This window comes from Malaclemys terrapin, chromosome 6 (genome assembly GCF_027887155.1).
Source record: "Malaclemys terrapin pileata isolate rMalTer1 chromosome 6, rMalTer1.hap1, whole genome shotgun sequence".
NCBI lineage: Eukaryota > Metazoa > Chordata > Testudines > Emydidae > Malaclemys > Malaclemys terrapin.
The window spans coordinates 81,570,448-81,594,630 of record NC_071510.1 but is presented as its reverse complement, the minus strand read 5'-3'; the positions used below and the strand labels follow the sequence as shown (position 1 = coordinate 81,594,630).

Genomic DNA, 24,183 nt, shown 5'->3' with positions numbered 1-24,183 from the left:
GAAACCTGGCTAATCATGGATTCCCCTCCCCCCTAAAACTTGATTAGCATGTGAGAGTGTTCAAATTCTAAGTTAAGTTTGTGGAACCAGGCTTGTTATCAGCAGACTTTTCTGTTATTCTCCAGCTATTTCCAACCAGGCTGAAAAATATTTTCACACATGTATAAGAAAATAATTTAGATTTACTGATCTAACAATTTGTAATTGAAATTTATCACATGGTTAAAGAAATACTTTAAAAAAAAGTATTTAAAGGCATATGATAAAGCAAATGAACAAATACCCTCTGAAAATGACACACAGAGTTTAATGTGAAGGTTGGTAGGTTTTTCATTTGTTTTACACTGCAAGCAATTGAATAATAGCCATACTTTCCACTGATTTTCACTAATGATTTATGGGTAACAGAAGCATAGTTATTTCCCCTGCTTTTTGTCCATTTATAATAACAAAACCATATTTTCCATATATAATGAACAAATACAGTCAATCAGAAGTAAATGTGAGTCACTACAAGATCAGAATTTCCTTAAAACCCAAACATTATCTAAATTTAGATGCTAAATGTTTTTAGTTATATATAGGAAAGAAAAATACACACAGAGTTCATGCTCTATGGACTTTTAAAATTGAGAAGGCCTCTGGAGCTCTGAGCTGCTGCCTCGGGGCTTTGGAGCTCCAAGCCACCACAGGTGGTGGGGGCCCTGGAATTCTGAGTTGCCCCGGCAATGGGGACCCCACAGCTGTCAGCATCCTTCATGGGCAGCAGGAGCTGGAGCGATTAGTCTCCTCCCCAGCAGTCAACCCCCCTGCTTATTTTTAGTAAAAGTCACAGACAGGTCACGGGCTTCTGTGAATTTTTGTTTATTGCCTGTGACCTGTCCATGACTTTTACTAAAAAGACCTGTGACTAAATCTAACCTTACTCATTACTCTAGCTCTTACTTTAACGGGGTAAAGTGCATGCTGGAAGGCTAGCACCTCTAGAAGGGAAGTGGTAGGGTGGGGGATGCAATAGTTGTGGTAATGGTAAGTTTTATGCCTGTAGATGGAGGAACAGACTATGTATTTTTTTCCTTGCTTTTTTAGTTTTAAGTCAGCATCTAGCCCAGTATCCTGTCTTCTGACAGTGGTCAATGCCAGGTGTTTCAGAGGGAATAAACAGAACAAGCAATCAAGTGATCCATCCCCTGTCATCCATTCCCAGCTTCTGACAGAGGCTAGGGACACTCAGAGCATGGTTTGTAGAAGAAAGGGGTTTGTTTTGTTTTTTAATGTCTGAATATGCATCTGGCTTTGGGCTTTTTCACTGCAGAAGGCACACACAATCACTTGTGGGACCAGTCACTCCCTATTCTGACAATTTTTTTTTTTTTTTTACATTATGAAAAAATAAAGTTGTCAGATACTGCAAGCCTACATACAAAGAACTTTCACTGATTTTGATGAGGTTTCCATATGCAGGGGACTTGTAGGAGTAAGTTCCAAATCATAAAAATACATAAGTAAAAATCCTTTTGCTGTTTTAGCTACTGGGGCTGGAAATAATTTTCAGTATGGTATGAAAAAGGCAACCTGTATTTAACTGGACCGACTGCAGGAGTAGGAACTACTCATCTGAGTAAGGGTTGCAGGATCAGACACTGAATTCCTTACAGTCAGCTCCTTACTCTCCATATCAAAATGCAAACAACTTGGTTTGGGTGGGCTTCTCTTATAGAGAATACAATACAATAACCTTCAAGTAGACATTATTTATCTTGGATATTAAGTGTTCTGTAAAAAAAAAAACATTTTATTTAGTTTAATGAGTTAGTTAACGGCAATTTCAGAGCTGCACAAATCCTACCAAATAGCTACTGCAGACTTCTGTGGGCAATATCGCACTAAATTTTGTGTAATAAAATAATTAAACAACAAAATAATAGAACTGTACTCAAACTATTTTAATCCTGTGCAAGTGCTGATGAACATTATGTACTGTGCAGAGAAAAGATCTGTGCTTTAAAAGAAATGTCTGGGTGACAATGTTGGCATCAACTTGTCTTATTAAGCTTTTTCCCTTTCATCTGTGGGGCCTACTGCTCAATGACACTATGTTAAGTGACAGATTATTATATTACCTAACAAAAAACCCCGTAAAGTCTCTATTCTGATATTTAAGATTACATTGCTTAAATGGCTGAAGTGTAATTCTCAAATTAAATCTTTCTGTAGAACTGAAGAACAGATTAAATTTGAATAATTAATTTTAATGTTTCCATTTATGTCCTCCTGCATTAAAGTTTAACTTGCTTATAACTTTTAATGTAAGGAAGAGAATGTAATTTCCAGAATTCGGGACTTGTTTCAATCAAAACAATATGGAAGGGCTCAGGTACCCTGGAAACCCTCCCATAACTGTTGTAAATCGATTATTCACCATTTCTGTCACCCTGAGTGACTGTCAATGATAGAAGACAGACACTTTTATAACTGAATTTGCTTTGGAGTTATATTTCACTCAACAGGACACCATGCAGATTCTATTGATCTGTACTCTTTTTTTCTTCCAGAATGCCACTGCACAATTTGTCAAGTTGATTTTTCAGAGGGTCAAGTAGTACAATATTCACATCCATGGTTAATATTTATTATTTTTTGCAGGAAAAAATATCTTACTTCTCTGCTACTGTCAGGACCATTGCTTGAGCAAAAAACAGCCATGTTGTAACAGGATAATGGAATTAAAAATAAAATAAAAAATTGATAGTGCGAAAGGACATCTCAATAGAGGGGACAAGGGAAACCATATGGTGTATCATGAGTTTGGCATGTATATAAAATGGCCACTTTACTCACGTGCTTCCAAATAAAGCCAATAAAATCCTTTATGCTAGATCATCATGTTTTATATATGTAATATACTTCAAAGGAAAAACTATTTTAGACAGTAGATTTCTTTTGTTTGTTTTTAATTCCTGCTATTTTTTTCTGTATGTTTCCTGTATAGCCAGGGTGCCCTAGTATCATGAGGCTAACTGAGCTGCTATTGGAAGGAGATGTCCCTGATAATAGTCTGAAATAACTTTTCTAAAATCATAAAGCTATGAGTTTAAGGTCCAGTATCCTGAGAACTTTCTGGAAACATTCACTGTATCCTGTTGGGAATACAGGCTTCCAAGCTCCTCTCAAATGAAATAAATCTCAAATTCATAGCCATGATGTATCACAAAATATTAGAACAAAAATCTGGTCCTGGTCTGAATATCACCAGTCATGCAATTTAGATCAGTACAATTTTGAGGACGGTGAGACGAATAAGCAATGTGGTTTTAAAAAATCAAAACCAACACCACCATCAACAAAACAAGTAGCCATTTTAAAGCTGCTCCAAAGTTTGCATTGATAGAAGCAGTTCTCCTATTGAAGATGGATTTGTGGGCAGAAAACAGGCATGATTATCTAAGGAACAGGATAAACATATCATTGGTCCCTGCTGACCTCTGGGTTTATTTTCCTTTTCTGTACTCTAGAGATTATGGCATTTTCTGCTGGCTGGAGGACAAAACAAGAAGTAATGGTCTCAAGTTGCAGTGGGGGAGGTTTAGGTTGGATATTAGGAAAAACTTTTTCAGGAGGAGGGTGGTGAAACACTGGAATGGGTTACCTAGGGAGGTGATGGAATCTCCTTCCTTAGAGGTTTTTAAGGTCAGGCTTGACAAAGCCCTGGCTGGGATGATTTATTGGGGTTTGGTCCTGCTTTGGGTTGGACTAGATGACCTCCTGAGGTCCCTTCCAACCCTGATATTCTAGGATTCTATATGCTGTGTTGAGCTGGACTAGGTCCTGAGGCCCCCTGCTGGAGCCCTCACGGCCCTGCCTTACCCCACCCCAGAAAAGGGCAGTGGCAAGGGTCCTCTAAGCTTCCTAAAGTGTCTGTGTGGGATGCAGCCAATCAGGGGTCAGCAGGCTAGTATAAAAAGAGCTGCAGGCCCAGAGCGAGTGCAGTTGCTGCCTTGAGCCAGAGGAGTTAAGATGGTATTCCTGACTGGCTGAAGGACCTCGGCCAGAGCAGTTGCTGACAGAGACCAGGAGAAGCAAAAAGGAGCCAGGGCCGGCACCAGGCAACCAAGCACATGCTTGGGGTGGCACCTGGTAAGGGGTGGCCAATCTTGGGGTGGCGGGGGCAGTGCGGTGTGGGGCACTCCGGCGGAGCGGTCCTCGGTGGGGGGTGCGTCGCTCTGGGGGGGTTCCGGTGGCGTGGTGCTCGGCGTGGTGCTCGGCGGGGGGGCGGGCTCCGGCAGCGCGGCGCTTGGAGGGTGGGGGGTTCCGGCGGGGCAGCGCTTTTTTTTGCTGCTTGGGGCAGCAAAAAAGTTAGAGCCGGCCCTGAAAGGAGCTCCTAGCTGGCTGCTGGAACGTGGCCCTGAGGTAAGGGTGAACAATGTGTGGGGCCATGGGGAAGCAGCCCAAGGAATCTCAGCAGTGATGCAGCTTAGATAAAAGGACATGGTGGATGGCTGCTATCTATAGTGTCCATGGGCTGGGACCTGGGAGTAGAGGGAGGGCACGGGTCCCCTCCATTAGCCATTGTGGAAATGGCCTGGACTTTGATGCACCCCAGAAGGAGAACTGAACTGTTTTAGTGGCCTAGCAGGAGATCTGGGACTAGAAAGGCCCAGAGGGGGCAAGGACATTGCGTCTAGGGAGGGAGCCCTGGACTACACCTCGATACCAGGGCTGAGACCTTTTTAAAGATTGCTGGACTAATTAAGGACCCAGGGAGGGTTACAGGAAGAGAAAGGCCAACTGAGGATAGGCCCCTGTTGGATGTGGCAGGAGGTTATCTATTTGTTGTTTCACATACAGACTGTGTGAGATGCAGCCAGAGGGACTCACTGCACGGCAGAAAGAAAGTGTAGGCACATGCACTCTGTCAAAGGGGTGCTCACAAGAGATGAGTGCCACCCCATTACACATGCTCATGCAAATTAGTATACAGATACCACCACCATATGTCTTTATTCATATCTATATATAATCTATATCTATGTATAAAATGCATAATACAGTATTGGACCCAATTAGGTGGATCAGGGCCACGATCTAGCAAGGTACTCAAAGCGGTGCCAATTTAAAAAAAAAAAAAAAAAAAAAAACAACTTCCTGTTTTGGTCGATTTTTGTGTCACATTGTATAATAGCACTTTGCTCTGGAGCCCCTTTGGACTGCAGAGCTTGGGCCCATCTTTAATTTGCTAATTCATGGGAAAAGGAGGACTGTAGAATTTCAGTGCTTCAGTGTGGTTTATTCACTGTGCCAGTCTTGGTTTGCCAACCCTTCAGGATTGTCCTGGAGTCTCCAGATTAATCTTTAATTAAAGATTATGTCATGTGATGAAACCTCTAGGAATCTGACCAACCAAAATTGGCAACCCCATTCACCACACTGTCCTGCTTTAATTCTTTGGGCCTGGTTCTCAAAAGCGTTGTTTGTCAGCTGAAGGTGCTTAAGGCCTCTCAAAAGGCACTCAAGCACATAGCAAGTTGGGGCCAATACTACAAAGTGCTGAGTGCTCTCCACTCACTGAACCCAGCTAAGGGTGCACAGCACCACATAGGAGGGCTCAGCATCTTGCAGGACTGAACCTAGAAAATCTGTGTATACTGCATATAACATAGTGCCTATGTATAACGTACTTAAAAGTATTACTAAGGCCAACCTTGGTGCATCACAATGTAAAGTCAATAAAAAAATACTCCGATAAAGGAAGACACGATGAGGCTTTATTCCTCTAATTGTAAATACTGTACCAAGCCTCTGTAGTGCTGCTTTGAAGATACTAAAAAGGAATCTCTAGCTCATTTGCCTTTGGAAAAAAAATGGTTATATTTTCATTATTTCTTAGTTCAAAATGATATTAAAATATGCTATATATTCCTTTACACTGTAATAAGATGATCCACAGAGGCAAGTTTGAAAAGTGTCCTCCGTTCTGAGGATCAGAAATATCAGCACGTTTGTTTTTTCAGATGTATTTTTCATTAATTAGTAGTATATAGAAATAATTGTGAAAATATTTTTTTCTGTTTAATTATACAACAAAGAGAGGCTCTGTTCAAACAGGATTAATATATCTAGTGTTTAATTACACACAAGTTCTAAGAGGATCACTGAAACAACAAAAGTAATTAACGTTTAGTTACATATAGGGCATAATTAGACAGGCATTTCTTGAAATTTATAGAAATAACTTTGAAAACACTTATTGCTTTTATATTCCCTAGTGTCAGACTTTTTAAAAAAGAAAGAACTCTGGGGGTAAAAAAGGAAAGAATTTGCACATGGTGAAAGAAATGCTGATCATTTAATATATTCCAAGAAAGGGCTTAGATTATTTTAAAAATATATCACTCTAAATTTAGGCTCCATGTCAACTCTGGATGTCAAAGGGTAACTATGACCAAAGATTATGACCTTAATCTGCAAAAATTTACATACATGCTTAAATTTGTAGTTGTATTAATGTTTATCGATTACTCACAGATTGTAAATTTAAGCACAGAGGAGGATCAATGATAAGTGAACTTGATCTGTCATTTTACATTATAAATCCCATTAAAAATTGGGTGCTTTTGAACAAGACTCAGATAACTGAAAAAATCTTTAATAACAGTATTTTTCGCTATCTATTGTCATTTCTTTTTTTAAAATGCTCTTTCCTGCTCTAATCTACCAACATTAGACATTTTTAAATCAGCGGATATGGCTAAATTGCATCCAAAGTTTTAAAAGTGCAGGCCAAGGAGCTCACTGGATTGTTAATACTGATTTTCAAGAACTCTTCGAATTCTGGGGAAGTTCCAGAAGCGTGGAAAAAAGCTTATGTTATGCCAATTGTGACAGACCCAGACAGTGGGGTACAGGAGTCTGGTAGAGGGCAAATATACTGGTCACTGGATGAGTAGTTTTCTGTTCCCTGAGTTACCAGAGCAGGGGCTGCACTAGAGTAATCAGGAACCTGCTAGAACCAGTTAAGGCAGGCAGGATAATTAGGACACCTGGAGCCAATTAAGAAGAAGCTGCTAAAATCAATTAAGGCAGGCTAATCAGGGCACCTGGGTTTTAAAAGGAGCTCACTTCAGTTTATGGTGCGAGTGTGAGGAGCTGGGAGCAAGAGGCGCAAGGAGTGAGAGGGTGTGCTGCTGGAGGACTGAGGAGCACAAGCGTTATCAGACACCAGGAGGAAGATCCTGTGGTGAGAATAAGGAAGGTGTTTGGAGGAGGCCATGGGGAAGTAGCCCAAGGAGTTGTAGCTGTCATGGAACTGTTACAGGAGACACTATAGACAGCTGCAGTCCACAGAGCCCTGGGCTGGAACCCGGAGTAGAGGGTGGGCCCGGGTTCCCCCCAAACCTCCCAATTGACCTGGACTGTGGGTTCTTCCAGAGGGGAAGGTCTCTGGGCTGTTCCCCAACCCACATGGTGAATCTCTGAGGCAAGAAAGTCTGCCGATAAGCGTAGGACCCGCCAAGATAGAGGAGGAACTTTGTCACTCTGGTGTTAGCAGTGGGATCTTGGGGTGCACAGCGCGGCGGAAGAAGGGGGGTGATTTAAAAAAAAAAAAAGGGAGAGGGTTTATTTTTCTTTCACCACAATGGATGACGTAGTGAGGGCATTGATACAAGCTACAGTGGCCCAGCAGGAGGCTACCTGTGTCCAAGCAGCCGCCCAACAGGAGGCAGTGCGGCTGCAGCAAGAGACTAATCAGGCTGCTCAAGACCGAGCTATGCTGCGGGAACTGGTAAACCAGGTAAAGTCCCTTACAGAGCTGAATCGTGGCCATGATGGGACACAGCTCACACGGGCCAGCCATTGGCTGCAGAAAATGACATGGGAGGATGATGTAGAGGCATATCTTCTGGCCTTTAAGAGGACAGCCCTACGGGAGGCCTGGCCTCGAGATCAGTGGTCTGGCATCCTTGCCCCATTCCTGTGTGGGGAGGCCCATAAGGCCTACCATGAGCTGCCTCAAGAGGCTGCGGCAGACTATCCCCAGCTGAAAGCAGAAATCCTGACCAGATCTGGGGTAATGACAGCAGTGCGGGCCCAACAGTATCACGGTTGGAGGTACCAGGAAGACAAAACCCCGCGGTACCAATTGTATGACCTCATCCATCTCGCACGAAAGTGGTTGCAAACAGAGTCCCGGTGTCCAGAAGAGATACTAGCAGTTCTGGTCATCGACTGCTACATGAGGGGACTACCACCAGACCTTCGTGCCTGGGTAAGCCAAAACGAACCCTCCACCTATGACGAGGTTGTCGCCCTGGTAGAGAGGTGAAGGACAGCAAGGGAGCTGACCTGACCAGTTAAGGAAGAGGCACCCCGGCTTAAACTAGCAGCACCAAGCCCTAAAGTTCGGGTGACTGGGTGACCAGGAGGGCCCAGGTGGAAAAGGAGAGAGACTGAAGGCCCATCAGAGGCCACAAAGAGTCGGAGCACTAAGGGAGAAGAGGATCATGATGTTAGACTGCCCAAACCAAGAGACTGGGGAACGCCTAGGGCCCCATACAGATGTTATGCCTGCGGGGAGTGGGGACACATAGCTGCATAGTGTCCCAATGCTGAGGAGCCTATGCAGTGTAACCTGGGGAACTGGGCAGTTCCATGCTCCCTAATCCACCTTGTGGGGGTCTCACTAATCCCACATATGTATACCAGACCAGTGAAACTAAATGGGGTAGGGACCACGGCACTGGTTGATTCGGGGAGTGCTATCACGCTTACCTCAGGGAAGCTCATGAAGCGTAGTCAGCTGCTCCAGGCTAAATGTATGGGGATAACATGTGTCCATAGGACAGTTAGTTACTACCCCACCATCCCAGTAAAAATAGAGATCCAAGGGAACACTACTGAGGTAGCAGCAGGTGTAGTCCCTAAACTCCCATACCCGGTGCTCATAGGAAGGGACTTTACAGGGTTTGGAAACTTACTCCCAGTAGGGGGATTGGAGAAAGATGGGGACACTAAAATTGGTGAAGCATCCATAGCAGACTGTCAACCCCCAATCTTCTCTGAAATATCCCCAGATTTGTTCTCCACTCCCAGATAGGGTAGAAAGACAAAAAGGGAAAGAAGGGCAGCTAAGGCCTTGGGAACCTGAATATTGACCCAAAGCCAGAGGGTCGCTCTTGTAGGTAGGTGGACCCACGCAGATGAAAAGGAGGCCACGCAGAAGGGAGAAGCACCTGAGTCTGACCCCCCCCAATGCTTCTGAACCAGTAGAGGCAACAGAGACTGGCCCCTTAGATCTTGGGCAGATTAGCCCCGGGAGAGGAAATTTTGGACTGGACCAGGCAGAAGACCCAAGGTATGACAACATTAGGAAGGAGGTGACTGAAATAGATGGGGTCCCCATGGAAGGGAAAACCCAGGGACCAGGACCCTACTTCATAATGAAGAAGGATCTCTTATACCAGGTTGCACCAGTACAGGGGCAGAAGGTACAGCAGATCCTAGTACCCCAAAAACACCAGAATGCTGTATTAAGTCTTGCTCATAGCCATCTTTTTGGGGGGGATTTGGGGGTAGAGAAGACCCTGGCATGAGTCCTACAACAGTTCTTCTGGCCCGGAGTACATGAAGAAGTGCGGTGGTACTGTGCCTCCTGCCCGGAGTGTCAGCTGCACAGTCCCTGTCCCCACTTGAGGGCACCTTTAGTACCCCTTCCCATCATAGAGGTCCCCTTCGAGCGAATAGCCGTGGACCTAGTGGGACCTCTGGAGAAGACTGCTCGGGGCCACCAATATATACTTGTTGTTTTGGACTATGCTACTTGCTAGCCAGAAGCTGTCCCCCTGTGGAACACTATAACTATAGCCAAAGAGCTGGTGGGGATCTTTGCCCGAATGGGGCTACCGAAGGAGATATTAACCGACCAAGGAACCCCATTTATGTCTAAGCTAATGAAGGACCTCTGTACGCTGCTCCATATACATACCCTGAGAACTTCGGTCTACCATCCGCAGACTGATGGGCTGGTAGAAAGGTTTAACCGAACCCTCAAGGCTATGATAAGGAAGGTGGTAAGTCGGGACGGGAAGGATTGGGACACCCTACTACCCTACCTTATGTTCGCTATCCGGGAGGTACCTCAGGCCTCAACTGAGTTTTCCCCCTTCAAGTTATTATACGGGGGTCACCCCCATGCCATACTAGATATCGCCAAAGAGATCTGGGAAGAGGAACTCAATGAGGGGAGAAATATAATAGACCATGTAATGCAGATGCGAGACCAGATAGCCCAGGTTACCCCTATTGTACGGGAACATTTGGAGAAGGCACAGGAGGCCCAGCGAACCCAGGCAAAAGTGCGACAGTTCCAACCAGGGGATCGGGTTATGGTGTTGGTACCCACGGCAGAAAGCAAGCTTCCGGCCCAATGGCAGGGGCTGTATGAGGTGGTTGAACCCGTGGGGAAGTAACCTACAAGGTGCGTCAGTCAGGATGCAGAAAACAAGAACAGATTTATCACGTTAACCTTCTGAAACTCTGGCTTGCACAACGGTCCAAAAAGACCTAACCCAGGAAAACAAGCCTTCCAAACAGGTGAGAGCGTCTCCCGATTTAACACCAGACCAGAAGAATGAGGTGTCTGAGATGATCTTCTCGACAAAACCGGGTCGAACAACCGAGACATATCACCACATCGTCACGAACCCTGGGGCCAGAGTAACAATGAGGCCCTATCGGGTGCCAGCAGCAAAAAGGAAGGAAATAAAAGCAGAAGTAAAAAAAAATGCTGGAGTTGGGGATCATCAAAGAATCCCACGGTCAGTGGTCCAGCCCAATCGTGCTGGTGCCCAAACTTGATGGCACTGCAACATTTTGCAACAACTTCTGGCGACTAAACGACGTATCCCAGTTCGACGCGTACCCCATATCTCGCATAGATGAGCTAGTGGACCATCTGGGTAACACCCGGTACTTGACTACCCTAGACTTGACAAACGGGTACTGGCAGATTCCCCTTGCAGAAGACGCAAAGGAAAAGACTGCGTTTTCTACACCAGAGGGTCTTTTTCAATATACCCGTCCTCCCTTTTGGGCCCCAGCTACCTTCCAGCGCCTCATGGACAAGCTATTATGCCCACATAACAGTTATGCTGCTGCCTACTTGGACGATGTGGTCATTCATGCCCCAGACCTGGAGAAGGTGGAGGCAGTCCTCAATACCTTCAGGCGAGCTGGCCTTACAGCAAACCCTGCCAAGTGCGCTGTAGGGTTTACAGAGGCCAAATATCTTGGCTACATTGTGGGAAAAGGTCTGGTAAAACCCCAAGTGAATAAGTTAGAGGCCATCCAAAATTGGCCCCGACTAAGTCGCAAGAAACAAGTCCAGGCGTTCCTAGGTGTGGTGGGGTATTACCGACGATTTATCCCCCACTTTGCCACAAGGGCAAGCCCCCTGACAGACCTAGTGAAAGCCCGTGGGCCTGATCTGGTGAGATGGTCTGACGCAGCAGAGGAAGCATTCACAGACCTATGGACTGCCCTCTGCAGTAAACCTGTACTGATAACCTTGCTGTAAAATAGGCCATGGAAACATTGCGCTACTACCTGCTCGGGCGCAGATTTGTCCTTGTGACCGACCATGCCCCTCTTCAATGGATGCAGTGGAACAAGGAGACTAACACAAGGGTGACCAGATGGTTCTTATCCCTCCAACCTTTGCAGTTCCGTGTGCAACACAAAGCAGGGAGCCATCATGGCAACGCCGATGGCTTGTCACATGTGCACTGTCTGGCGTCCCAAGCTGCCCAACCCCTTGGCATTGAGCAGGGGGGAGGGATATGTGACAGACCCAGACCAGTGGGGTACAGGAGTCTGGTAGAGGGCAAATATACTGGTCACTGGATGAGTAGTTTTCTGTTCCCTGAGTGACCAGAGCAGGGGCTGCACTAGAGTAATCAGGAACCTGCTAGAACCAGTTCAGGCAGGCAGGCTAATTAGGACACCTGGAGCCAATTAAGAAGAAGCTGCTACTATCAATTAAGGCAGGCTAATCAAGGCACCTGGATTTTAAAAAGAGCTCACTTGAGTTTGTGGTGCCAGTGTGAGGAGCTGGGAGCAAGAGGTGCAAGGAGCTGAGAGTGAGGGGGTGTGCTGCTGGAGGACTGAGGAGCACAAGCGTTATCAGACACCAAGAGGAAGATCCTGTGGTGAGAATAAGGAAGGTGTTTGGAGGAGGCCATGGGGAAGTAGCCCAGGGAGTTGTAGCTGTCATGCAGCTGTTACAGGAGGCACTGTAGACAGCTGCAGTCCACAGGGCCCTGGGCTGGAACCCGGAGTAGAGGGCGGGCCCGGGTTCCCCCCAAACCTCCCAATTGACCTGGACTGTGGGTTCTTCCAGAGGGGAAGGTCTCTGGGCTGTTCCCCAACCCACCTGGTGAATCTCTGAGGCAAGAAAATCCGCCAATAAGCGCAGGATCCACCAAGATAGAGGAGGAACTTTGTCACACAATGTTTAAAAAGAGTAAACAGGATGACTCAGGTAATAATAGGCCTGGCAGCCTGACATCGATCCTGAGAAATAATCCAATGGCTGATAAGGGACTTAATTACTAAAGAATTAAAGGAGGGTAATATAATTAATGCCAATCAATGTATGTTATGGAAAAGAGATTCTGTCATATTCAATTTTTTTTGGAAATGTGATTACAAGTTTGGTTTTCATGTAACATACTTAAGACTTGGTACAGCATAACATTTTGAATAAAAAAACTAGAATATACAAAATTAACATAGCACATGTAAATGCATAAAAACTGTCTGACAGGTCTTAAAACGTAATTATAAATGGCGAATCATCATCAAGCACATAATTTCCATAGATATTGATTCTTTGCTCTGTATTACTTAATGTTTATTAGTGACTTGGAAGAAAACATAAAATCATCACTGATAAAGTTTGGAAATGATACAAAATATTGGGGGAATAGTAAATAATGAAGAGGAAAGGTCACTGAAAGAAAGGAGTCTGGAAAGCTGGGTGCAAGCAAATAATATGTATTTTAAATTGGCCAGTTATAAATGTTTACCTCTAGGAACAAAGAATGCAGGCCTTTCTTACAGAATGGAATGCTATCCTGACCGAAAAAAGACTTAGGGGGCTTGGTGGATAATCAGCTGAATGTGAGCTCCCTGTGCATTGCAGTGGCCAAAAGGGCTAATGTGATCCTTGGATATATAAAGAGGGGACTCTCAAGTAGGAATAGGGAGGTTATATTACTGCGGTATTTGGCACTGGTGTGGCTGTTACTGGAACACTGTGTCTGCTTCTGGTGTCCACAATTGAAGAATGTTGATAAATTGGAGAGGGTTCAGAGAAGAGCCATGATTAAAGGATTGGAAAACATGCCTTACATTGATAGACCTCAGATCAATTTATTTAGCTTAACAAAGATAGGGCCGGCTCTATGCACCAGCTTATCAAGCAGGTGCTTGTGGTGACCACTTTGGAGAGGGGCGGCACGTCCAGCTGTTCAGCGGCAATTCGGCGGATGGTCCCTCCTGCTGAATTGCCGCCGCAGATCGCGATTGCGGCTTTTTTTGTTTGTTTGTTTGTTTGGCTGATTGGGGCAGTCAAAACCCTGGAGCTGGTCCTGAACAAAGAGAAGGGTTAAGGGTTGACTTGATCACAGTTGATAAATACCTACATGGAAAACAAAACTTTTTATAATTTTTATAATGAGCTCCTCAGTCTAGAAGATAAAGGCATCACAAGATCCAATGGCTAGAAGTTGGAGCTAAATAAATTCAGTGTCATGCTAAAAATAAGGCACTGATTTTTAACAGTGGTGGTGTGGGGTAATTAACCATTGGAACAACTTATCAAGGTTGTGGTAGATTCTCCATCACTGTCAACTTATAAATGTTTTTCTAAAAGATATGCTCTAGTTCAAACAGGAATTTATTCAGGAAGTCCTATGGCCTATGTTGTGCAGGAGGTTTGACTACATTACTGCAGTAGTCCCTTCTTGCTTTATAATCTGAGTGTTTTCTAGCAAGTTTTTTTTTTTCCCCCCCCTATATCACATTTTCTGGCAGGGAAGCTGCACTTCTACTACTTGAGGATCAAGCAATGTAAATGCTATTAACAGAGAGAAAAAATGGTCTTATAGTGAAGGGACCATTCCTGCAAGTTATTAAGGAATGTTTAATGGCAGTTGACGGTGCTCAGCTTCTTCTCTGATTGGGTGCCATATAATCTATATACCTTGGGGACTTCAGTGGAGTTACACCAAGTCAGAATCTGCCCCTCCAACTGGTGTCAATTATCTTTGTTTCTGGTCACTAAAAGAGGCTACATATAGCACAAGGGCTTCCCTCGGATGCTTTCTCTTTTATTTGCCTTCTCCCCTACCCTAAACTTTGAAAATATACATATAATTTCTAAATAGGAGATTAGGGCCTGATTCTCTTCTGAAGAATCTCCAAAATATTGAACAATATTTAATAGCAACATTCACCCTGAACTGTTATCTGCCAGTGTTCCGGCAACCTCTAAAGAGTGGAGAGTCCCAGATCTGCAGGCATGTCTCCTGCATTTGTGTAGGAAGATCTCTTCAAAAGGTGGGGTGGAAGAGGGGTGCTTCCCAAAAGTGAATATTTGCAAAAATATCAACTATGGGTGGCGAGTACTCTTACTTTATAGCCCCCCCCCCCCCCACATACAAAATTTGTCAGTAAAAAATGGATCTCTCTGTATCTATTTTATCTAATCCAGGGACCGAAACCCTGCTAGGAGAAAGTGTCTCAATTGTTGAACAAAAATATTGTTAAATCAGCCAGATTCTTGTAATACAGCCTCATTGCATTGGTTAGATTAATAACAGTGGTATTATGAATACAATAATTAGAACACAAAATAAATACAAAACTTCATTCAGTGAATAGTAGCTTCACAGTCCGTTTGCACTCTTTTATATTGGATCTATTAGAGGTACAAAGAAAGTAAGTGATTGCCTTGCAGAGTTATAAATTAACATTGAGGAAGAACTTAAATCACCCTGGATATAGACAATATTATATATATTAGAGGGGATAATGAGAAGTAGTAAGATCCAACAGCAAGGGTATTAAACTAGAGGACAGGAGTTCAACTCCAAGTTCTGATACTGGCTTGATGTTTGTCCTCAGCCAAGTTGCTTCATCTCTCCATGCATCTCTTTTCCCTCCCACCTTTTGTCTTATTTAGACTGTAGGAATTTTGGGACAAGAACTGTACTGAACTATGCATTTGTACAGTGCCTAGCATAGTAAGGCTCCAGTCTCAGTTGGAGCCTGTAGATGCTGCTATGATAATAATAAATAGTTAAGACACAATCAGGGCCAGTGCTACCATTTAGGCCAAGTAGGCGGTTGCCTAGGGTGCCAAGATTTGGGGGCACCAAAAAGCGGTGCCCCCCAATTTTTTTTAAAGCGTTCCAGCAGCTGCTGCGCTGGGAAGGAGAGGGAGTCTGAGCCCCCGGCAGGCAGCCTAGGGGTTCCCCTGGGTCCGTGCACCACCGGCAGCCTAGGGGTTCCCCTGGGTCCGCGCATCGCCGGCAGGAGAACCTCTGGGCTGCCAGCGGCGCGCGGACCCAGGGGAACCCCTGCGCTGCCTGCCGGTGGCTCAGACTCCCTCTCCCTCCCAGCGCAGCATCCGCTCCATCCCATGCGATTCCTGTCATTGCCGGCGGGGGTGCCGGCGGCTAGGCAGAACTTCGCAGCTCTGCTTATGGCACGTGGCATGAGCCTGGTGACAGGCGCGACTCAGCAGGGCTTCTGGAGGAAAGGGGCGGCTGCCTCCTGGCTCCGCCTACTTGGTCAGCCCCAGCGGGGGGCACGGAGAAGAAAAGAGCCCCAGGTGGTGGTCTGGTGGAGCAAAGGAAGAAAGAGAATAGGTAAGCGCTTCCCCACACAGCTCGGCCTCAGGCGCCTGTGCTCCTGCCCCCTTGGTCCTTGGCTGGTCCCTGCTCCTGCTCCCCTTGTGCATGGTGGCTGGAGAGGACGGCAGCCTGCAGAGCTGAGCTGCCCCAGTGCCCCCCTCTCCCTACTCCAGCCTCTGCCATGCCCAGTATCTGAGTTCAGGGCTGCCCAGAGGGGGGAGGGGGGGGCAAGTGGGGCAATTTTCCCTGGGCCCCGCAGGGGCTCCCATGAGTATGTCGGAGGCTCCTGGGAGAGGGGGTAAGCAGCATGGTAAGGGGCCGGGGCTGGACACCCCCCCTAACCCATCCCCCACCCAGCCCTGACCCCCAGCTCCAAGCCCAGCCCCTCTGAACCAGGCACCCCCGACCCCATCTCCCCACATCCCTGAGCCCAGCCCCTGTGAGCCGGGCACCCCCGAACCCAGAGCCCAGCTCCCCACCCAGCCCTGGGCAACAGCAGCACCACCTCCAGGCAGCGACAGCCCATTGGTACCAACCATCACCCAGCAACAGCCCATTATGTAATTGCAAATGCATACATACCATTACAGCTTTTAATGTTTTTAAATAATGTATTTAGTGTATTTTCAAATTATTACAAATTAATTTTTGAATGTATTTCACTAGTTATTTTTTACATTTCCAAATACATGTTACTACAGTATTGCAACTTTTTTTTATGGAAGGGGCCCCCGAAATTGCTTTGCCCCAGGCCCCCTGAATCCTCTGGGTGGCCCTGTCTGAGTTTTAAGCCCTGCTGCTGTGTTATGCTTGCATAAATTATAACATGTTACTCTGTGACCGTGTATTGTGTATAATGTATGTGATATTTGGGGGAACGGGGGGCAGGGCGCGAGGTGAAAGTTTCGCCCAGGGCGCAAAATATCCTTGCACCGGCCATGGACACAACTAACCACCATTTTACAATGCTACTGCAGAAAGAGAGTAGGAAGGAATAAGTAGCATATTTTATACCCATCCCTTCCATCTCCCTCTAAGCAATTTTGACCAGTCTGCCTTTTCCCTTTTTTAAAAAGGGAAAGAAAATATGGTTTTGTTATTATAAATGGACAAAAAGCAGGGGAAATAACTATGCTTCTGTTACCCATAAATCATTAGTGAAAATCAGTGGAAAGTATGGCTATTATTCAATTGCTTGCAGTGTAAAACAAATGAAAAACCTACCAACCTTCACATTAAACTCTGTGTCATTTTCTGAGGGTGCTGTTACTGGTAGTAAGCAATTGGGAGTAAATACTCAAAAACAATGAACACTTCAGAGTTAAAGCCTACGTACATCCACTTTCAGAACAACTGGAGAGCTTCAGCTTATGCTCCCTATTTCTTTTTATCAGAATCAAAAGCCATTATTGTAATGGGAAATTTGTCATTATTCAATTTCCTTTTGTATGCAAAAACAACAAGGAGTCTGGTGGCACCTTAAAGACTAACAGATTTATTTGGGCATAAGCTTTCGTGAGTTAAAACCTCACTTCTTCGGATGCATAGAGTGAAAGTTACAGATGCAGGCATTATATACTGACACATGGAGAGCAGGGAGTTACTTCACAAGTGGAGAACCAGTGTTGACAGGGCCAGATTCAAGCCCTGATTAATGGTGTTGAATTTGCAAATGAATTTTAGTTCTGCTGTTTCTCTTTGAAGTCTGTTTCTGAAATTTTTTTGTTCAATGATAGTGACTTTTAAATCTGTAATAGAATGACCAGGGAGATTGAAGTGTTCACTTACTGGCTTGTGTATTACCATTCCTGATGTCTGATTTGTGTCCATTTATTCTTTTGCGGAGGGACTGTCCGGTTTGGCCAATGTACATGGCAGAGGGGCATTGCTGGCACATGATGGCATATATGACATTAGTGGATGTGCAGGTGAATGAGCCCCTGATGGTGTGGCTGATGTGGTTGGGTCCTCTGATGCTGTTGCCAGAGTAGATTCAACACCATTAATCTGGGCTTGAATAGGGACTGGGAGTGGCTGGCTCACTACAGAAGCAGCTTTTCCTCTCCTGGAATTGACACCTCCTCATCTATTATTGGGAGTGGACTACATCCACCCTGATTGAATTGGCCCTGTCAACACTGGTTCTCCACTTGTGAAGTAACTCCCTGCTCTCCATGTGTCAGTATATAATGCCTGCATCTGTAACTTTCACTATGCATCCGAAGAAGTGAGGTTTTAACTCACGAAAGCTTATGCCCAAATAAATCTGTTAGTCTTTAAGGTGCCACCAGACTCCTTGTTGTTTTTGTAGATACAGACTAACACGGCTACCCCCTGATACTTGACATTTTGTATGCAAGGCAGTGATACACAGAGAGGAATGATAAGTGTGTAAAGGAATTGACAGTGCTTTCCTGCAACGCTTTAAAGCTAACAGAGAGGCAGCTTCACCTGCTTAGGGAAACTTCTCACAGATATTTATAACCAAAGATGAATGTGTTATGTTTAATAAGTAGCAGTCATTGTAACAAAGTTAACTCATTATATTTTTCTACAAAAGCCTTTAAAAGGAAGAATTGGAAACATCATTCATTGAGTACAGTATGAGACTATACCATGGAACTGCTTTTACTGTTGTATCTATCAATACAATTGCTCTGCTGTTCAACCGAACCTTCTCTTTCAGAGCTATCTATCAGACTACCATTATAAAAAGTAGAACCCAAAGAAACAATCAAACTGTTACCTCCTACTGTTGTGTATTTCATGGATGCCTAGAAACAATTCTTGCAATATGAAGTTTTTGAAGGCTTTGCCTCACCTGTGTTTTTAATAATCTCATTGAAAGTGGCCAGCCAATATAAAATCAGTGAGTTTACTGAGGCCCTGGACTTTATTGCCTAAAGACATCATTAAAAAGCTAATACTGTATAAACACAGATTTTTATGCTGCCTTATTTAAAATGATGGCTTAAATTCAATTCTCACTATAAACATTTTCATAAAACGAACTGGGAAGCAAAGCTTTGCAGAGTCAAAAGCAATTCTGGAAAGGGCAATGCTGCAATGTACACTTTAACAATACTATTGTGAGTAATGGAGTTTGCTTGAAATTATATGAAGGAAACATTGGGTTAGAGTGTGACCTCAGGAATGGATATCCAGTGCATTGCCCAGGTAATGTCCTTGGATGCAAAGGAGTGCATTTTGTCACTGATTAGATCAATTAATGGGAAGTGACACTGGCATAGTGAAGGCAAGGCAACATGCTTTGCAGGCATCATGAGATACAGGCATTGGGGAAAACAGAAAATCAATGGGTACTTACCATGTGGCAGGTATATAACTACAGATGTGTAAATTTGTGATTATTTTAGGTTAGTGTTGTTTTATTCCCATGTGACTTTCAAAATTAAAAAAAAAAAAAGTGGAGAGAAATGTAGCTGTAGCCAATAGTCAGTGGGTAATAATCCTTGTCATATGACAGGGAAATTAATCTTCTGTAACCCTGACAAAAGAGAGAACAAAACCAGTCCCACTTAATTAAAATATATTAATTTTAACTCGCAATGTTTTCTCTCTAGCCTTCGTCCTTAAGTGACTTTTTTTTCTACTTTGAAATGCCCTGTCCCTCTTGGTCTGTCCATTTGTATGATTTAATAAAAACTAATACACATTGTACAGCACTTAGTGATTAAATCAGCACTCTATTTTTCCATATGAAGAGAGAAATTATTACAAAATGTTTTAAAAATACCCAGCTGCTTGTGACCCCCCTAAAACCACAGTTTGATCCAAAAATTAGTTTTTATGTAAGTCCCTGTTTTGGCCAAGCACTGGGAAAGAGGAGGTTACTCACCCTGTGCAGTAACTGACGTTCTTCGAGATGAGTGTCACTATGGGTGCTCCACTCCAGGTGTTGGTGCGTTCCTGCGCCTTTGCTCGGAGATTTTTGCAGCAGTACTCATAGCGGCCACGTATGCTCAGAGGCTGCCCCCTGCTGTGAGTCTAGGTTGATAGTACACATGCATGGCCAGTCTCCTCAGTTCCTTCTCTACAACGGAGGCCCCCCAACTCCGAAGTAGAGGGGAGGAGGGTGAGTAGTGGAGCACCCACAGGGACACTCATCTCGAAGAACGTCAGTTACTGCACAGGGTGAGTAACCTCCTCTTCTTCTTCGAGAGATGTCCCTGTGGGTGCTCCACTCCAGGTGACTTAAAAGCCGTGTATCTTAAGGAGGTAGGGACTTCGGATCTGATAGGAATGCTGTGGATAGTACAGCCCTGCCCAAACGTCTGTCAGATAGAGGGCCTTGAGTAAGGGCATAGTGTTTAACAAATGTGTGCTCAGAGGACCAGGTGGCTGCTTTACAAATATCAGCCAGGGGAACTTTGCATAAGAATGCTACAGAGGCAGCCAGAGATCTAGTGGAGTGTGTTCTGATGCCGTCTGGAGGTGTAACCTTCATCTGATAGCACAACCGGATGCACTGGGAAATCCAGTTCGAAAGTCTCTGGGTAGAAATAGGCATACCTTTGGAGCGCTCCGCAATGGAGACAGAACTTCTTCCAGACTTTTTAAAAGGTTTGGTTCTATCCAAATAGAAGGACAAGGCTCTGCGTACATCTAGTGTATGCATTGAGGCTTCGAACGAGTTCGCATGTGGTTTCGGAAAAAAAGTCGGTAGGTATATTGGCTCATTAATGTGGAATGACGAGTGTACCTTTGGAAGAAATTTGGGGTGTAATCTGAGGGTAACCTTGTCTTTAAAAAATAGCATATATGGTGGGTCTGCCATAAGAGCTTCTATTTCTCCTGCCCGTCTGGCAGAGGTAATTGCCACTAGAAATGCTGTTTTCATCGAGAGGTGTAAAAGGAAGCACGTGGCTAGGGGTTCAAATGGTTGTTGAGTTAGGCAAGACAGTACTAGATGAAGGTCCCAAGGGGTGGTAGGTGGTTTAATGTCTGGGTATAGGGTTTGTAGTCCCTTGAGGAAATGCTTAGTGATAAAATGAGCAAAGACAGATGTGTCATCAATTCTGTTGTGAAAAGTTGTAATAGCAGCTAAATGGACCCTGATGGAGCTGAAAGAAAGGCCGGATTGCTTAAGGCCCAATAGATAGTCAAGTATGAGCGAAAGAGATACCGACGTGGGACAAAGGTGTTTAGCGGAACACCAATATGTGAATCGTTTCCACTTTCGAAGATAGGTCATGCGAGTAGATTGTGTTCTGCTATGTAGGAGCACCTTTTGAACTTGTTCAGAGCAATCTAGTTCGCTTTGGGAAAACCATGTAGGAAGCAGGATTTGAGGTGAAGCATGGACAGGTTGGGGTGGAGAAAGCGGCCGTGTTGTTGTGATAGGAGGTTCGGAATGAGAGGCAAGGAGATTGGTGGTTGAATCGACATTCTGGTGAGGAACGGAAACCACGGTTGTCTGGGCCATGACGGGGCAATGAGGATCACCTTGGCTCAGTCTGTTCGTATTTTTATCAGGACCCTGTTGAGAACTGGTATCGGGGGAAACGCATAGAGTAGGTTTCGGTGCCATGAGATCATGAATGCGTCTCCCAGGGAATGTTTGCCCAGTCCTGCTCTGGAGCAGAAATTGGGACATTTCTTGTTTTTTGTAGTTGCAAAAAGATCTATTGTTAGGTAACCCCAAGTGCTGAATACATTGTGAATGGTTTTCTCATCTATCTCCCACTCGTGGTCCCATGGGAAGCGTCTGCTTAGTTCGTCCGCTGTGGTGTTCATTACTCCGGGAAGATAGGCAGCTGATACCTGGATGTTGTTCGCAATGCACCAATTCCAGAGCTTCATAGCCTCTGTGCACAGCGAATGGGATCGAGCTCCTCCCTGCCTGTTTACATAAAACATGCATGCAATGTTGTCTGTCACTATGCGTACGTGATGATTCTTGATTAGTGGCAGGAAGTGACAGCACGCATTGCGAATAGCTCGAAGTTCTAGGACATTTATGTGCAGGGACCACACATTTCAAGACCAATGAGCTATTAGGGGAGATCCACTGCCACAACTGAATGCCTGAACAAAGACCTCCAGGCAGGATGCAACAGCAGCCTCTTACCTTTTACTTTTCAAGTTATCTTCAAATGATAGGGGAGCCTAAAATAAACAAGACTGCCCCAAATTCTTCCTGGTATTTCAGTACAAAATCTGAAACAAAGGTCCTTCTTTCCACTATCTGAAACCCCACAGGCTTCAGAGCCCCGATTGTCTGGGAAGCGATTACAGCCACACCACTGAGAACCAGAGGGTAAGTGAACGTTAATGGCATACTGAAAAGCCTTCCAAAGCTTTCCAGACTTACAGATTTCTTAGCCTTTTCTGAGTGTGAAAACTATCATCTCACAGCCCCTCTGCTCTTAGATCTGGCAGATAGTGTAAACATAAGGGCATGTCTACATTTATCGGGGACTGACCACAGATTGCTCTCCCCTCGACTCCTGTACTCCATCGGAAAGAGAAGTGTAAGATAAGTTAATGGGAGAGTGTCTCCCATCCACCCAGCGTGGTGTAGGCACCGCAGTAGGTCAACCTAAGCTACATCAACTCCAGCAACATTATTCACATAGCTGGAGTTGCGTAAATTAGGTCGACTCACCTCCATAGTGTAGACAAGGCCTAAGAAAACCTTCCAGAAATACTCATCTGTTGGTCTTTGGAATACTCATCAATTGCTGTACAACCTGGCACTGAAATCAGGTTGATTGTACAAAACAGAGAATCTTCTAAAGTACACTGTCCAGTTGGCTTTTTTCCCATTCTATCTAAACTGATTTAGTTGCTACATCCACTAGTTCCCATAACTGAATCCAGCTTGGGCTCTAGATCTAGAGAGAGCATTAGAACAATGATCATAGAGATCATTCAAGATGTAGAGCGATCATTAGAAACAATGTTTATAAACTCTACCCATCCCACATGGAAAACTCTGAGGAACAATATCAATGCCTCCTGCCTCAACATATCAACAGATAGATTCCAAAACCAACACTTTAAATTCTTCACAAACAATACAAAAGTAAGAGTCACTCACCCACCCACCATTCATCATCTCTGTTCATTAAATTGTTCCCACCATATTAGGTCTTTCCTCAGTTATCTAGCTTCTCATCTATGATCATCAGTGAACTAAAAATGAAGAACTGTAGCAGAAAAACAACAAATTATAAGACATAGTCATGAACTCCTGCAGGCAATGCGTGGGTGAGAGAAGTTAAACAGCTGTCACACAATTTTCTCACTTACCCCCACCTTTCCAAAACAACCAAATCCACTATATTTAGAAGAACAGGAGTACTTGTGGCACCTTAGAGACTAACAAATTTATTAGAGCATAAGCTTTCGTGGACTACAGCCCACTTCTTCGGATGCATATAGAATGGAACATATATTGAGGAAATATATATACACACACATACAGAGGATACCAGATCTCCTGGTGCAAAGAGAGCGTGCACATGCAGGAGAGAGGCCTTTTGTGAGGGTGCACAGGAGAAAGAGTTGGCTTAGATTTTAAAGGATTTTAATTCCCCTCTCCTACTCTGGTGGTACTGGCTGAGGTTCAGTGGAGCTGCGTGGAAGGATTCATCTACTTTTATGACATATTATAATTAAGCTTACAATTTCCACCGAATACTTTTTATATCTTAAAAACACTGTCATAACATGCTGTTTATGTACTCCAAGCCATCTAGAAGCCATATAATTTCCTCATTTTGTTAATTACCCAAATTGCTCTTAAACTAGCATTTTTTCCTTATTCCAACTTTCAGCAGTTTTTAAAATTAGTCAATGAAGAGAAAATATACTTCTGATTCACTGAACCCATTTTAATTAAACAATGGGCCTTAATTTGAAATATAAAATGATGCCAGAAAGAATACTCTTAGTATAAAAACTAAAATCAACCTACTATTATATTTACATGTATCCTCTTACCTAGGATAGTTTTCACTCCTTGTCAAATTATGAGACCAGCAATTAAAAGAACACACACAAATTCTAACACAATAATAATTATTTCTAACACCAAATACTTATCTGTGAAGCAGTATATAAACTTCAGATGACACACTGACTCTTTGTCCACGAGGAAAACCTAAACTAAAATTTCCTGACACAATGAGACCATTAAAAGTCATCCAAAGAACACAGTAATTTTTTTAATTACTTGTGTTAAAAAGTCTCTATTATGGCGCAATCATAAACAAGCTATGTGATTTCATTTAATGGTTTATTT

General features: G+C 44.2%; 1 protein-coding gene across 4 annotated transcripts in view; it reads right to left on the bottom strand.

The window, feature by feature from the left end:
- The window catches only part of EDIL3 (EGF like repeats and discoidin domains 3), a 437,917-nt gene that overhangs the window by 61,090 nt on the left and 352,644 nt on the right, over window positions 1–24,183 (bottom strand). The window contains exon 10 of one of the 4 annotated variants that reach the window (XM_054032543.1): window positions 13,404–13,646. The exons of the other annotated variants lie outside the window; for them this stretch is intronic. Coding sequence (XP_053888518.1) covers window positions 13,527–13,646 — 120 coding nt within the window. The 3' untranslated portion in view covers window positions 13,404–13,526. Of the gene's footprint in view, window positions 1–13,403; window positions 13,647–24,183 lie in introns of those variants that run through there. 4 annotated transcript variants of the gene reach the window in all.